Source organism: Nematolebias whitei, chromosome 22 (genome assembly GCF_014905685.2).
Source record: "Nematolebias whitei isolate Nwh7 chromosome 22, NemWhi1, whole genome shotgun sequence".
Lineage (NCBI taxonomy): Eukaryota > Metazoa > Chordata > Actinopteri > Cyprinodontiformes > Rivulidae > Nematolebias > Nematolebias whitei.
In genome coordinates, this window is record NC_056519.1 from 15893715 (window position 1) to 15906760 (window position 13046).

At 38.6% G+C, this 13046-nt stretch overlaps 3 protein-coding genes across 4 annotated transcripts; 1 reads left to right on the forward strand and 2 right to left on the reverse strand.

Moving 5' to 3' along the window:
- Positions 1 to 388: 388 nt before the first annotated feature.
- usp18 (ubiquitin specific peptidase 18) lies at positions 389 to 6444 on the reverse strand. Its single transcript, XM_037695802.1, has 10 exons — positions 6335 to 6444; positions 5146 to 5242; positions 4859 to 5001; positions 4710 to 4789; positions 4497 to 4631; positions 4271 to 4366; positions 2754 to 2915; positions 2548 to 2679; positions 2347 to 2390; positions 389 to 446 (listed from the first exon to the last, which is right to left on the reverse strand). The coding sequence occupies exons 1-10, from the start codon at positions 6390 to 6392 to the stop codon at positions 389 to 391; spliced, it is 1005 nt and encodes a 334-aa protein (XP_037551730.1). The 5' UTR covers positions 6393 to 6444.
- Positions 6445 to 7533: 1089 nt separating this feature from the next.
- pex26 (peroxisomal biogenesis factor 26) lies at positions 7534 to 9272 on the reverse strand. Its single transcript, XM_037696192.1, has 5 exons — positions 9076 to 9272; positions 8852 to 8992; positions 8246 to 8565; positions 8014 to 8154; positions 7534 to 7911 (listed from the first exon to the last, which is right to left on the reverse strand). Exons 1-5 carry the CDS (start codon positions 9270 to 9272, stop codon positions 7814 to 7816), a joined length of 897 nt encoding a protein of 298 aa, XP_037552120.1. The 3' UTR covers positions 7534 to 7813.
- Positions 9273 to 9502: 230 nt separating this feature from the next.
- Positions 9503 to 11026, forward strand: llph (LLP homolog, long-term synaptic facilitation factor). 2 transcript variants are annotated; one of them, XM_037695594.1, is made up of 3 exons: positions 9503 to 9579; positions 10424 to 10652; positions 10749 to 11026. In XM_037695594.1, exons 2-3 carry the CDS (start codon positions 10436 to 10438, stop codon positions 10913 to 10915), a joined length of 384 nt encoding a protein of 127 aa, XP_037551522.1. In that variant the 5' UTR covers positions 9503 to 9579; positions 10424 to 10435; the 3' UTR covers positions 10916 to 11026. The 2 variants fall into 2 exon arrangements, with proteins under 2 accessions (XP_037551522.1, XP_037551523.1); XM_037695595.1 differs by lacking the exon at positions 9503 to 9579 and adding an exon at positions 9647 to 9685.
- Positions 11027 to 13046: the final 2020 nt, after the last annotated feature.

Below are 13046 nucleotides of genomic sequence, written 5' to 3' on the forward strand. Positions count from 1 at the left end.
GATTCAGATGGTTAGGTTAATAGCTTGTTTAGAGAACCTTTTCATGATATGCTAATTTTTTGGGACAGGCATTTTGGGTTTTCATGAGTTGTATGCCATAATCATCAGTATTAAAACAATTAAAGACCTGAAATATTTCAGTTGGTGTGCAATGAATCTGAAATATATGAAAGTTTCATTTTTATCATTACATTATGGAAAATAATGACCTTTATCACAATATGCTAATTTTTTGAGAAGGACATGTACAGTAGTAACTGGTTTTTTTTTTTTTTACAAGAAACACATTAAAAATATTGCAATAAATTAAATATCTGAAGAGCACAAAAGTTCCCTTTTCCTATGTTGCATTTCTCTCCTGTGTTATCCTCCCACTCAGCCAGAAAGTTCAGGTTGATGTTGGTTCTTTCGAATCTCTTCTGTACATCAGCATGTACGCTGTGCCTCTGTAAAAAAAAAACCAATAATAATAATAATAAAAAAAATAAAATAAAATAAAAAAAAAAAAAAAATATATATATATATATATATATATGTATATATCAGAGTTTCTTTATTTGTCATTCGTGGAACGAAATTGTGTACACAAGGTCCCAGTTACATCCAACAAAAGTATAAATTGTAAAAGAAAAACAGTAATAAGCTCTAAGATATGAACTAAGAAAAATGTTACATAAAAATATGCTAAGCACTAATAGTACAAAAACAATACGCCAAACAGCAGCACGAACATGAGTCTGTGTGAGCAGATGAGTACGAATGAACACAGCAGCATAATGTATTTTTCACAGTGATTATTCTAGTTAGAGATTCATGAGTCTAACAGCCTCATGGTAGAAGCTGTTCCTCAGTCTAGTGGTTCTACACTTAATGCTCCTCAACCTACTGCCTGAGGGGAGCAGGGCAAAAAGTGTGTGTGCTGGGTGAGTGGGGTCCTTCATGATGCAGGTCGCCCTCTTCCTGCATCTGGAGGTGTGTGTGTGTGCGTGTATATATATATATATATATATATAGATATAGATATCTGGCCCAAAAAAAAGTTGCCTCCTGGATTTAACTAAGCAAATAGGTTTGAGCCTCCTATTGGATAATTACTGCATGGGTGATTATCTTTCAGCTGCAACAAGTTATTTAACCCCAACTGGTGCAATGAGTTGCTTCTCATTTCTTAAATAACCAAGTTGAAAGTCACATCGCGTGGTCGTGGAAAAGATGTCAGTCTGTTTGAGAAGGGTCAAATCATTGGCATCAAGAAGAGAAAACATCTAAGGAGTTTGCAGAAACTACTAAAATTGGGTTAAGAACTGTCCGACGCATTATTTAAAACTGGAAGGATCCATCGTCTTGGAGGAAAAAATGTGGCCAAAAAAAAAATCCTGAATGATCCTGATCGGCAATCAAGTAAACGTTTGGTGAAATCAAATGGAAGAAAAACAACAGTAGCACTCAGGGCTATGTTTAATAGTGAAAGTAAGAACATTTCCACATGCACAGTGCAAAGGGAGCTCAAGGGATTGGGCCTGAACAGCTGTGTAGCCTTAAGAAAACCACTAATCAGTGAGGCTAACTGGAAAAAAGGCTTCAATTTGCTAGCGAGCATAAAGATTGGACTCTGGAGCAATGGAAGAAGGTCATGTGGTCTGATGAGTCCAGATTTACCCTGTTACAGAGTGATGGGTGCATCAGGCTAAGAAGAGAGGCAGGTGAAGAGATGCACCCATCATGCCTAGTGCCGAGTCATCGATGCAAGATTTTGGTGAAAAATTTATGTAACACTGGATGGAAATAGATCTTGTGACATTGCAGATGCTGATCGAAACAAAGCCACAGAGAATGCATGATGTAAACAAAGGTGGTCCAGTGAAATATTATAGTGTGAACTTTTTTGGTGGCAACATTTTTTTTTGGGCCAGGCAGTGTATAAAGCCATTTTGACAATATAACAGAAGAGGAGGATTCCCCTTTCAGCAAATGACCAATATGAAGCTAAATGCTCCTTACCTGCAGAGCACCTTACTGTAAGCAGGTTCAAAGTCCTGATACTGATAATAATCTGATGCTGATGTGCTAACAGATTAACCATCTCCTTATTGGAAAACCAGTACCAAAGTATAATTTAACAATTCAGATAATATTACGACTCATTTAGCTTCGGATTGGTCATTTGCTGACACGCCTACAGGATTGATGGACAGGTCGCGTCGTGGTGCTAGTGTCGACAAAAAGCAGTGTCTTCAGTCAGCTTTACTCAACAAAAATAATGTTTTTTTTAAACAAATTATAGCTTTAAAACACACATTAGGGGTTCCACATGAGACAAAATGGACAAACTGATGAACTAATTACCTGTAGCGCCCTCCATATGATGTCTGCACGTCTTCCCAAGAAGTCTACGAGTTTTACAACAAAAAAAAAATCAGATGGTTTAAAAATGAATATATTCAGGTTTTATTAATGCGACAAAATGATTTAATAGGAGCTCAGTTTGTTTGTTTTAATGTGCTTTCATGCAGTATGAAGTGAAGAATAGCATCAGACTGGTTTTACCTGCTGGACGTGGCTGTCGTCTGCATAGTACCACTGTTTGTTGTCCTTGTGACGGACAAAAGCAGTGTAGTGCCCCGACACCGCACAGCCACAGTGCACCACCACTGCGTATAAACTGTACCGACAGTCATCCTGGAAGAACGTGTACATTTTTAAACAAGTACAACATCCAGATATTGGATAGAAAATAAATTAAAAAAAAGTACCTGAGAAAAGTTTGCAGAGAAAACTTCCCGTAGACTCTCAGAGAAGTCAAAGGTTTCTGGGAAAGTGACTTCACAGTCCATTTTTCGGGTGGAGCCCCTCATGTTTCTGAATCGTTTCAGCTGGATGCACAAGATTTGAGGCAGGGAGTTAAGTTTGACGCCCTGAAAAAACAATTTAAGAGTTTTTTTTAAGTTGGGCGAAGCAGTTCTGAGCAGTCAGTATCTTACATGCAGGAGATAGTTTTGGAGAACGAGCACCGTTTTTTCTAAATACGTTAATTCCTCTGTCACGTGAGCAAGTCCCTGCAAAGCATGTGAGAATTTTACCAAACCTGGCAAATGATTTAAGATGTTTCAAAACTCTATTGTAAATTCAATTAGCATTTAGTCACCAACAGACACAGCAAAGTGACGCAGTAAGATTTGTACTTAAAAACTAGCTCACACTCAGCTAAATCTGGCATAAGTTACTGCATGTTTTTTTTTTTAAAACCAACAACTTTTCCGTTGTCTCTTATCTACTAGAACAGACATGTTTGTGTTTCCCAGATATGCTTATTGGTGTATGAGTGAGAAAGTACAGTGTTGTATATGGAGTGTAAAACATGTTTAGCAGAAAAAGCAGTGAAAGTGTGTGTGAGGGGAAAACGAGAAACAATGCAAAATGCTTAGCAGAACCTGGAGATGTTAAAAAGAACAATGTTCATTCAGTTCAATTCAAAAATACTTTATTAATCCCAACGGGAAATTAAGAGTCGTCGTAGCTAAGCATCCTGGTTTCATTCAAGAGTTGTTAAGATGCTGATAGCTGTGGACAGGAAGAATCTCCAGCAGCGAATCTGAAGAATCTGGCCACAGATACCGAGCCGACCACCTGGATCCAGCTTGCTGTCAGATCCGGCAGGCCTCTCGGTCCTCCTGGGCAGCAAGACTGCCCGAATGCCAGGAAGAATTCCTCCCTGAGCGATGGTCACTCCTCCCAGCATTCTGCCGAGCTCCTCGTCGCCACGGACAGACAGCTGAAGGCGCCGGGGGATGATGGTCAGGTACTCTAGTACCGCCGCCAGTTTGACGGGAATTCATCCTTGGTGCCTCCTTTTCAAGTCAATTGAGATTTGGGTCTGTAGTTGTGATATTTGAGCTTTTGAAATGTTAATCAGCTGCTCCTGGTTGTTAAAAAAAATCACCTTGTTGCCATGGTTACGCATCACAACAAATACCCACAAGTGAAAAGGTTTCAGTAAAAATCCTTCCAGCCGCACAGCATCCGATACCAGAGGAAGTAATCATCCGAAAAAAGAGATTTACATCCAGAAAAAAAGAGGAATTAAAAGTTTTCAAAAGCAATAACTCAGAATGAATGTAACAGATACTCCAACTTGCAGCCATCCCAAGCGGCACAATTGAGTACGTACGATTTTATACATACTCAACTTTGAAATAAATTGTTCTTTTAATGTCAATGCTGATGATGACTTAAGAAAACGCCTTCGAGCAGCGTTTAAATCACGTCTCACCCGTCTGGATGGCTTCCTGGTCCCACACTGGGAACAAAAGCAGCTGTTTGCTCCTCTCAGCTCCTGATGCTCAAAGAATGAGGCCATGCACCCCTCCTGAAAAACATTCAGTTAGAGATGAGGAGCAAAAAGGCTCGGGGAGCATCAGTGTGTCCATCTGAGAAGGAATTAACCACGTTGTAACAATTCTTTAAATTAACATTCGCGTGTAATAAAACAAACACACCAGTGAGTTGTGATCTTCCTTTATGTGTAAAGGCAGACTGAGAAGGTAGGTGCTCCGACTCTGAACAGAGTTACACTCCAAGCACTGCAGCTGGGTCTCCATTGAAATCTTGTACAGATTCTGGATTTCGAGAGCCTGCCAGAGAAAACAAACCCTCTACAGACGACGCATTTAAAGACCAAAGTAAGAGAGCATTTCAGATTAAACCCCAACCAGATCTCTGTCCTCCATTTGCTGCTGGATTAGGTTCAGGATGGAGAGGAAAACCTCGTCAGCGTCATGTTGGATATTCACTGCAAAACAAAAACTGTCAGAAGTCGCAACGTTCTAAATGTATTTCACTGTCCGGACACGTCTCTTACGATGGATGGAGTTTCTGTCCAGACAGTTGAGGAAGTCTCGATGTGGACAGGGTTGAGGGGGGTCACTCCGCATGGCCGCGAGAACCTTCTTCAGCTGCAGGGGAACATTACGACTGTCTGCTCTCAGCCCAGCTGTGGCCCACCTTGTGAAAGTCACAAACGCTCTTTAACCTTTTCAGCTCTGAATCAGAGGCTCATTTCCAGATGGACCACTAATCAAAGACATATTTTTGTGTTTCTCTAAAAAGATATATGTGGCAGAGGTCAGAGGTGGATTAACCACTTACTTTTCTAGTATGCCTGCCAGTTCCCAGGTGGCAGCGAGGCTCTGCAGCAAAGAGTTCACACAGCAGGACAGATAATAGTTGGTTAGACCTCTCATTCCTGACAACAAAAAACAATAAACAAGCAGTATGTCATTATGTACCAATGTCCAAATCTACCATCATGACTTTAGTGGACAATGACTAGGCCCGTCACAATAACAAATTTTGCTGGGTGATTAATTGTCTCAGAAATTATTGCGATAAACGATAATATTGTTTGAAATTTGACGATAATTAGTAATTATCGTCAAATTTAAGAAGAAATGTTGAATTTGTTTTGAGTTGTAGTATCTTTTTTGACCACCGGATGGCAGTATAAGACTGAACCAAAGGATAGATAGTGAGGGAGCGAGCAGCCTGTCTCTTTAAGAAAAATGGGAGGGACGCCCCTTGACATCACATGGGCGGTCCCTCTTTCCATTTTTTTTGGTTCTCAAAATGGCGGATGCTCAAGTGGTTTGAGCTCCTTAGCATAGCATTTTTCGCAAAAAGCTTTAAAAAAAAAAAAAAAAAAAAACAGTAAACAAGTTCTCAGCTTCAGTTTAGCTACTTTTAATGATCCAAAACGTGATTTTGGATGGTTACAATGGATTTTAATGAGAAACGATAAAAAAAGAGAAAGGGTCAGTGAAAACACTTTTTGTCGTCCAGTGTCTTCAGTAGAAAGAGAGACACAAGAAATGATAAAGCTGATAAATGAAAATGAGGTTGACAATTTATTTATCATGCGATTGATTTATTGTTTATCGCGACAGGCCTAACAATAACCAGCAAAATGAGTAAAATCCAAATTAAATGTCAAAAATTTGTAGTCACATTTAACATAATGTAAATATAATGTAAATTGTATTATATCACCTAATAGGCTATGTTTTGATAATACAATTTAAGAACTGGATTCGGAGTGTTTTTAAAAGTAATAATCTCTTGTATTTGTATACAGTATTCAGAACTGAAATTAATTTGCTGATCATTAAAGGTGACGGTTTTATTGTGCACAGCTTTATTCTGTTTTTAACATCAAAAATACAGTAGCATGTTTATTTTAATCTAGTCTATTCAAATGTTCATTTATAGATTTTTTTTAAATAAATTTTTGAAACTTTTGTGAATAATTGCTAAACATCTCATTCAGTTTGGGTCTACTCACCGAGCTGCGCGTTTCTGCGCAACAGTTCTGAAAAAAATCGACAGACCCCAGCAGACATGACGTTTTCTCCTCCGAGCAGGCCACAGGTTCGAAACCCGGTATGAGAAGGTTCCTACTCCAGAACCACCAGGAGTTGAAGCAGTTTCCCGTGGAGCGGAAGAGATGTCAGCTGAGCTCCAGGAAACAACCTCCATCAGTCTCCGGTTAACTTTCGTTTCTCTTCCCTTCGCTGGAATCGAAACTTAATGCTGCGTTCACGTTTCCTCGAAAATCGGATCTTCCAATTGAATGTTTCGTTTCGTGTCAGATCTTGGAATTTCGGAGTCGAAAAACATCACGTGGAACACTCACTTAAAATGACATTTTATCTGAGAGTTCCTGTCCAGCAGACTTTAAAAATATGTCGAGACGTAATACAATTAAGAAACTACAGTTTCTTTATTAAAATCAGGTCTATCTTGTAAATGACTCCCCGAGGCTCAATTGGAATAACCTGTCTAAATAAAGGTTGGAAAAAAAACAAAACAACAATAAAGAAACTGACTGACCGAACCTGGAACTTCTGAATTCCGAGTACAATTTAACGCACCAGATTTCTAAATCAGCCATAACATTATGACTGGTTAATTAACTTAAGTTGGATGTTATTTTTGCCATTTTTCTGCACAAGGCACCAACACTCCCCTAAAGTAGCAGCTCCTTTTCATCTGCGGAGGATGGAACAACGTTTCACTGACTCTTTCTAAACATTTTCAGATTTAACCTGAGAACTTTGTCATATGACAGGCAGGCATTTTGTCTAAAAAAGGTTTACAATATATTTAGAAAGAGAAAATAGTCTGGAAAGATTAGAAATCTATTTTTTTTCTTCACCGTTAAGATTTTAGTTTTCCTGTACATCAGCTGATGTGATATTTCCAGACCTTACACGATTAAATAGCAATAAACTACTATATAATCATATTTTTGTAATAAAAACACTAACAATTTCTCAACGATAAGCATTTATGCTTTAGCAAAAGTAAACGTACAGACTCGAAGATTTAAAGCTGTGCACACAATTAGAATATTTGTGATTTAAATTGCATCCCACTGACAGACAAAATTCAAATTGGTGGATGAATGTTGGAATGTCCAGGGTGTTGAATTATTCCACAAAAATCACCAAAATCAAACACAAATGTCCATGAATCTACCTGCATGCTACCCTTATGGTAATTATATTATTGCTGACTATTTTCAAATAGGATTTGCGATTATTTTTTTTGTGTGTGTAATAATAAGATGGCATTTTCTGAAGTTACAACATAAAGGATTGGTCACTCATATAAAGGTGAACTGGTTAGTCGTTTCTGTTGACAAGCCAGGTAATAAACCTTGTTGCTGATGGCAAAACACCCCAGCAATATCAAAAGAGTGTGGTTCAAAAAGTCCAACTAATACTATTTCTGTACACTGCATCTTTTACAGTCCTTTGTTTTAAGTGACAGCTTGATAATACGGTGCAAACATGGCTCTCCACATCTGTTTGATGAGCTCAAGAAGTTTGGAAATCCACATGAATGAAGATGGATGAGCTGCAAGACAAAAAAGTTCACAAAATAGGGTAATTTACAATCACTAATCTTCTTTGAAACATGACAATGCTATCAGGAAAAGTAGAAACATTTTTTTCCAACCTGAATCCATTTTGAGGAGCAGCATATAGAGGAGAACAGCTGCTAGAAAAACTCTCTGGACAGCGAATGAGCCACAGCCTGCCATTAAGCATTTTCTGTATAAAAACCTGAGCATAGCTTGAAGTTTTTGAATTATGGCACCTGCAGAGCACAGTGAGTAAAATCATCTTGTGTGATTATATAACATGTATTTCAGCTAATGCATGCAAAGGACAAAGCTGAGATATTAGACCTTGAGGGGAGGCATGTCCTGCACTCTCTGAGTCTGGAGTGACTGCTGGATTTAAAGACGATTCTTCCTTCTGCAGAGCTTTTTCTTCCACAACATCCAGAGCGGTTTGTCTCTGGTCGTCTGTGAACACAGCAAGACCGAGCTCACCTGAAATGAGTTCCCGTGCCTCCTCTAGATGTTCGAGAGGCACCAGCACGTGCAGCAGATAGAGCTCCGCGACTGTGCGGAAACCAGGCGCTTTGCAGCTTGAGCTGTGTAACCAAACTCTGGTCGCTTCCTGCATCACAGCAGGTTTGCCCACTTTAGAGTGAAGAAGAATGCTGCAAAAACATATACCGGTATGTATATTATAAAATCTGTTTTTGTTCAGTTGTTTAAACATATTTTAGAAGGTTTCCACATTTCTGTGTGTGATCATTCCAAAGCTATACATCAGACTGAACATGAGTTTTAACATAAAAATATATTTTTGAACCAATTTTGACTAAATGTTGGATTTGAGGTATTGACCATGACTAGAATTATGATGATATTTACATTTAATACCATGTCAAAACTTTTGGGTACTGTTCTGTCCACAAACAACCCACAACCTATTCCTCTCACCACATCTGTATTATTTTAGCAGGTATGTTTTCCAGGTGTTCATACTGCTGCAAGACCCAGGAGAAGACATCACCCCACTGATTGAGCTCAGCCAGAGCCTGAACCCCTATAATGCAGAAAGCAGCTTTTAACTCTCCCCATCTGCAGATAGAAAACAAATAAACACGATGTTAAACAACATTAGTGATCAACAGTGCACCTGTGAATGACTTCATTTAAGGAACCTGTTGTCTTCTGAGTCCGTGCTCGCGAGACACTCCAAACCTCTGCTGCACGTGTCAAAAGCCGCGTGGAAATCTCTGTGGACCATCATGAACTCAGCAGCTGAATCCAGTCTGCTAAACAGCTGAGATAAAGAAGACACCGGAGGAGAGAAGCAGCAGACGGAATCGGAGCTGCTGCATGAACTGCAGCTGCTCATGACTTTTAAAGACGTTTAAAATAGAAACAGGGAGGGAAAAAAACTACAAGAGTGCTTCCCTTTGAGTTAAATAACAGCTGGTTGCTAAACAAACTCTAGAACATCTTATTTACACTCGGAACTTCCGGGATTCAGGTCGCCAACCAATCAGATGTCACGGTCTTCAGCTTGTTTTAAATAACCAATTAGATTGCAGCATGAACTTTGGTCGGTCTTGACTAGCCAATCGCGTTACAGCTTCTATCCTTTACGCACGTGTAAAGCGTAGCAGCGTGTATCCAGCTAGTTTTGAGCAAATAACAGTTATGTAAGTAACACTTTTCTTTTTTAAACAAACTATTACAAACCCGCATTATTTAATTTGCTAAGTTAGTGTGCGCTGATGTGTTTTTACGGCTTTAACGGTTGAAAAGGTAATTATAAACGTAGGTGTTAGCTAGCTATTAGCTTAATAACATTATAACGCATCTCATCTGTTAACAACTCGTTATTTTCAGAATGTATTACTACATATTCTTGGTATTTTATGGCAAATGCGTGAGTCTTTGTGTCCTAACTTACGATACTTAAACAATTAAGTATGTATTATGGGGAAGCCCGACCTGCCAAGAGATAAACTTATGCTATAATTTTGTTTAACTTTAAATTCAGTCAGAGTTTCTTTGTCATTCGCACCACGTGGTACATGTGGTGGAACGAAATTATGTACACACGGTCCCTGTTACATCCAACAATAAAATGTAAAAAGAAAAACGGTAATAAGATCCAAGATATGAACTAACAATTCGATGTTTTGTGCACATTAGTTCATTTTACAATTGTTATTTAAAGTGACACTGACATCAGTGATTGTTTTCAAAGATTTCTTAAAAAGACTGTGGGTATTAGCAGAACAGGTTAAAAGAAAACCTTTAAAATGCTTTCAGAGGCCTTGAAAACCATTGGCCAAGACCTTAAACTTTTTTTTAAATATTGATTTTTTTAGAGTGGTAACCTTTAGCACAGTACACATTTCCTGTTATTTAAGGGATTGTAAAAACTGAAATATCTAATTGTCTATTTTCCTGTAAAACCTTTATACACTACACTAAAAATGTAAAAAAAAAAAAAAAAAGGTGAGGTAACTCACTTCGTTTTATTCTTTTCTCCAGCACATCTTCAAAATGGCTAAGAGTCTCCGAAGCAAATGGAAGCGAAAAATGAAAGCGGAGAAGAGGAAGAAAAATGCTCCAAAGGAACTGGCTCGACTCAAACAAGTTCTGAGTCTCGACAAGAAAGGAGAAGATGAAATGGCTGACTTGCAGGACATCGCCACGGTCGTGCCTGCTGAAAAGATAAAGAAGCAGACAGATGTTGTCATGGCAGAGGAAGAGGGGGACGGTGAGTGGATTAGTGGTTATTTTTCTAGTTTTAAAGCAGGATGTCTTTGTGGTGTTTTTGTTATGCTAATGCCTGCTTTATTTTTATTCATTACAGATGGGAAGATGGACATGGATAACAAGCGAAACCCTAAAACACTTTTGGATAAAAATGGACAGTATCCTGTATGGATGAATCCGCGGCAGGCCAGGAAACTGAAAGCCAAACGGATGGCAAAGAAGGGCAAGGGCAAGATGAAGAAGAAGAAGGGTATCGCCTGGTAATACGGAGGAAACCAAAACATCAAAGACAGAACTAAATCTGCCAACTTTCTGCCATTACTTCAATAAGACTGGGACATTCATGGTTGCACAACAAAGCCTGAAATGATGAAAAATGCTAATTCTTATGGAACATCAACTGTTGTAAACAAACATGTAAAGTGTTTTTGACCACACAGTGACTTGGTGTTGGGAAAAGTTTTAAGATAAAGATGATTTCTTGACATTTGGCTTGTTCTGTTTGCTGTATTTGTTTTTGCATTCCATGTTTGAGTAATTTGTAATTACTGTACATCTTAATGTCTCAGTGAATACCTGCATTATCATGCTTGAGGTAACTAACATCAAGCGGTATGTTTGCTTAAAAGTATTCGTTCGTAAAGCACAGGTTTAATATTGCCAGTAATAACATTTTTCATATGAGCAACAACCTTTTGTTATAACTGCTTTATTGTTTGTAGTAAGTACACTGCATTTAAAGTGTTTTTACATCTTCATATGTTTAGATACAAACCGTTAAAATGGTTAAATTATCAGAAAAGCTGCACTGATTTGTTCTACAAATGCAGCGCTACATTATTAGACACCTGAGTTTTAAAAGGTACTGCAAAGTATGAAATCAAACATAAAAAGGTAAAATAAACTAAATGAAACGGTGCAGTTTGAAAGTGTTTACTCCAGTAGTTTTACAGTAATGGATGTGATTGAAGTGCGGGTCCACACTCGATGTCAACAAAGCACCCAGCAGAATCCACCAAAAACTACATAGTTGGCATTCTGTCACAAAATTGAACTTAAAAGTAAATTAACCATCAGTAAGAGAAAATAGTACAGATTATGTTTCTTTGAGACAGTTTTTTTTCTTCTTCATGACCTTGCAGTGAGGACCTTCATGTGAAGCGTGTGCAAAACCAAATGGCTGCGTTCTACATGAGCTGGACGTACGCAGCCGGGAACAGACCCACACGCCCGTGACACTGTCCCTTCCACCAGCCTTCGTCGATCATCTCTATGTCGACGATGACATCATCTGGATTGAAGGAGATCTCATCGTCTGCCTCTGCACGAAAATGTTATAATAGACGACGAATTTAAATATCAGGTCTTGAGCTAAATCTTCCTGGATGAAGAGAAATTCGAACCTAAGGGTCTTACCTCCCTGGTAGTCGTAAATGGCCACAGCCTTCTGACCGTGAGACAAATCCTCAACACCCACAGCTGGAAATAAAATCAGATTAATATAGGTTGAAAGTGAAAGGCTTCCAGTTGAACTTTACTCAGAGGCAGACCTGCTGGTTCAATCTGAGGAGGAACACCAAGTTCTTCATAGCCCGCTTCATCCTCTTCCTCCTTCACCTCCTTGGACCTGTCCGGGGGAGGGGGGGGATATAGTTCGAGGAAATCGTCTGCGCGTGGAGGCAGGTCTGGTGCGTTTTCATACAAAGAATCTTCCTAGGGAGAAACATTTAATGTGTTCACCTTCAAGTCTGATGGAAATTTCTTTGGTTGCTTCCAGGCTTTAAAATCCCACAGGAAATGATTGAAACTTTAAATGATCATGCCCGAGCTTTAAATTAAAAATAAATATTTTGAAAAGCCCACGTTTTAGCCTTTTGGTCGAATCTGAAAAATAACGTGTTCGATCATGCACAACATCACAAGCTTTGACACATTTTTGAGCTCTCATTATGTGTTGGGAATGGCTTTCAGCTAAAAACCACATAACATTGTAGCTCAATAAATTTGACTGAGTCAAGACCAAGTGTGTCAAACTAATTTCCACCGAGGGCCAAATCAGCATAATGGTTGCCCACAAAGGGCCAGAGCTATAAGACAGTGTAAATGTTGCTAAATTTAACTAAATGTAAAATAAATGCAACTACCCCTTAATGTTAAATAACTGAATTTTTTACTTATTCAACTTACAAATATTACATATATTTGCATAGATGTAGAAAACGTATCTGCTGTTATAACATAAAACCTTTTAATTTGCCAGGTTATGAAACCCATATTACTCCATAAATCAATGATCAAACTTTCCAAGTGAATAAGGAAAAATAACAAGTTATGACATTAACTTTGTTCAAAACATTTTGTCATAGTTAAGAGGGACAGAATAACGATCCAACCA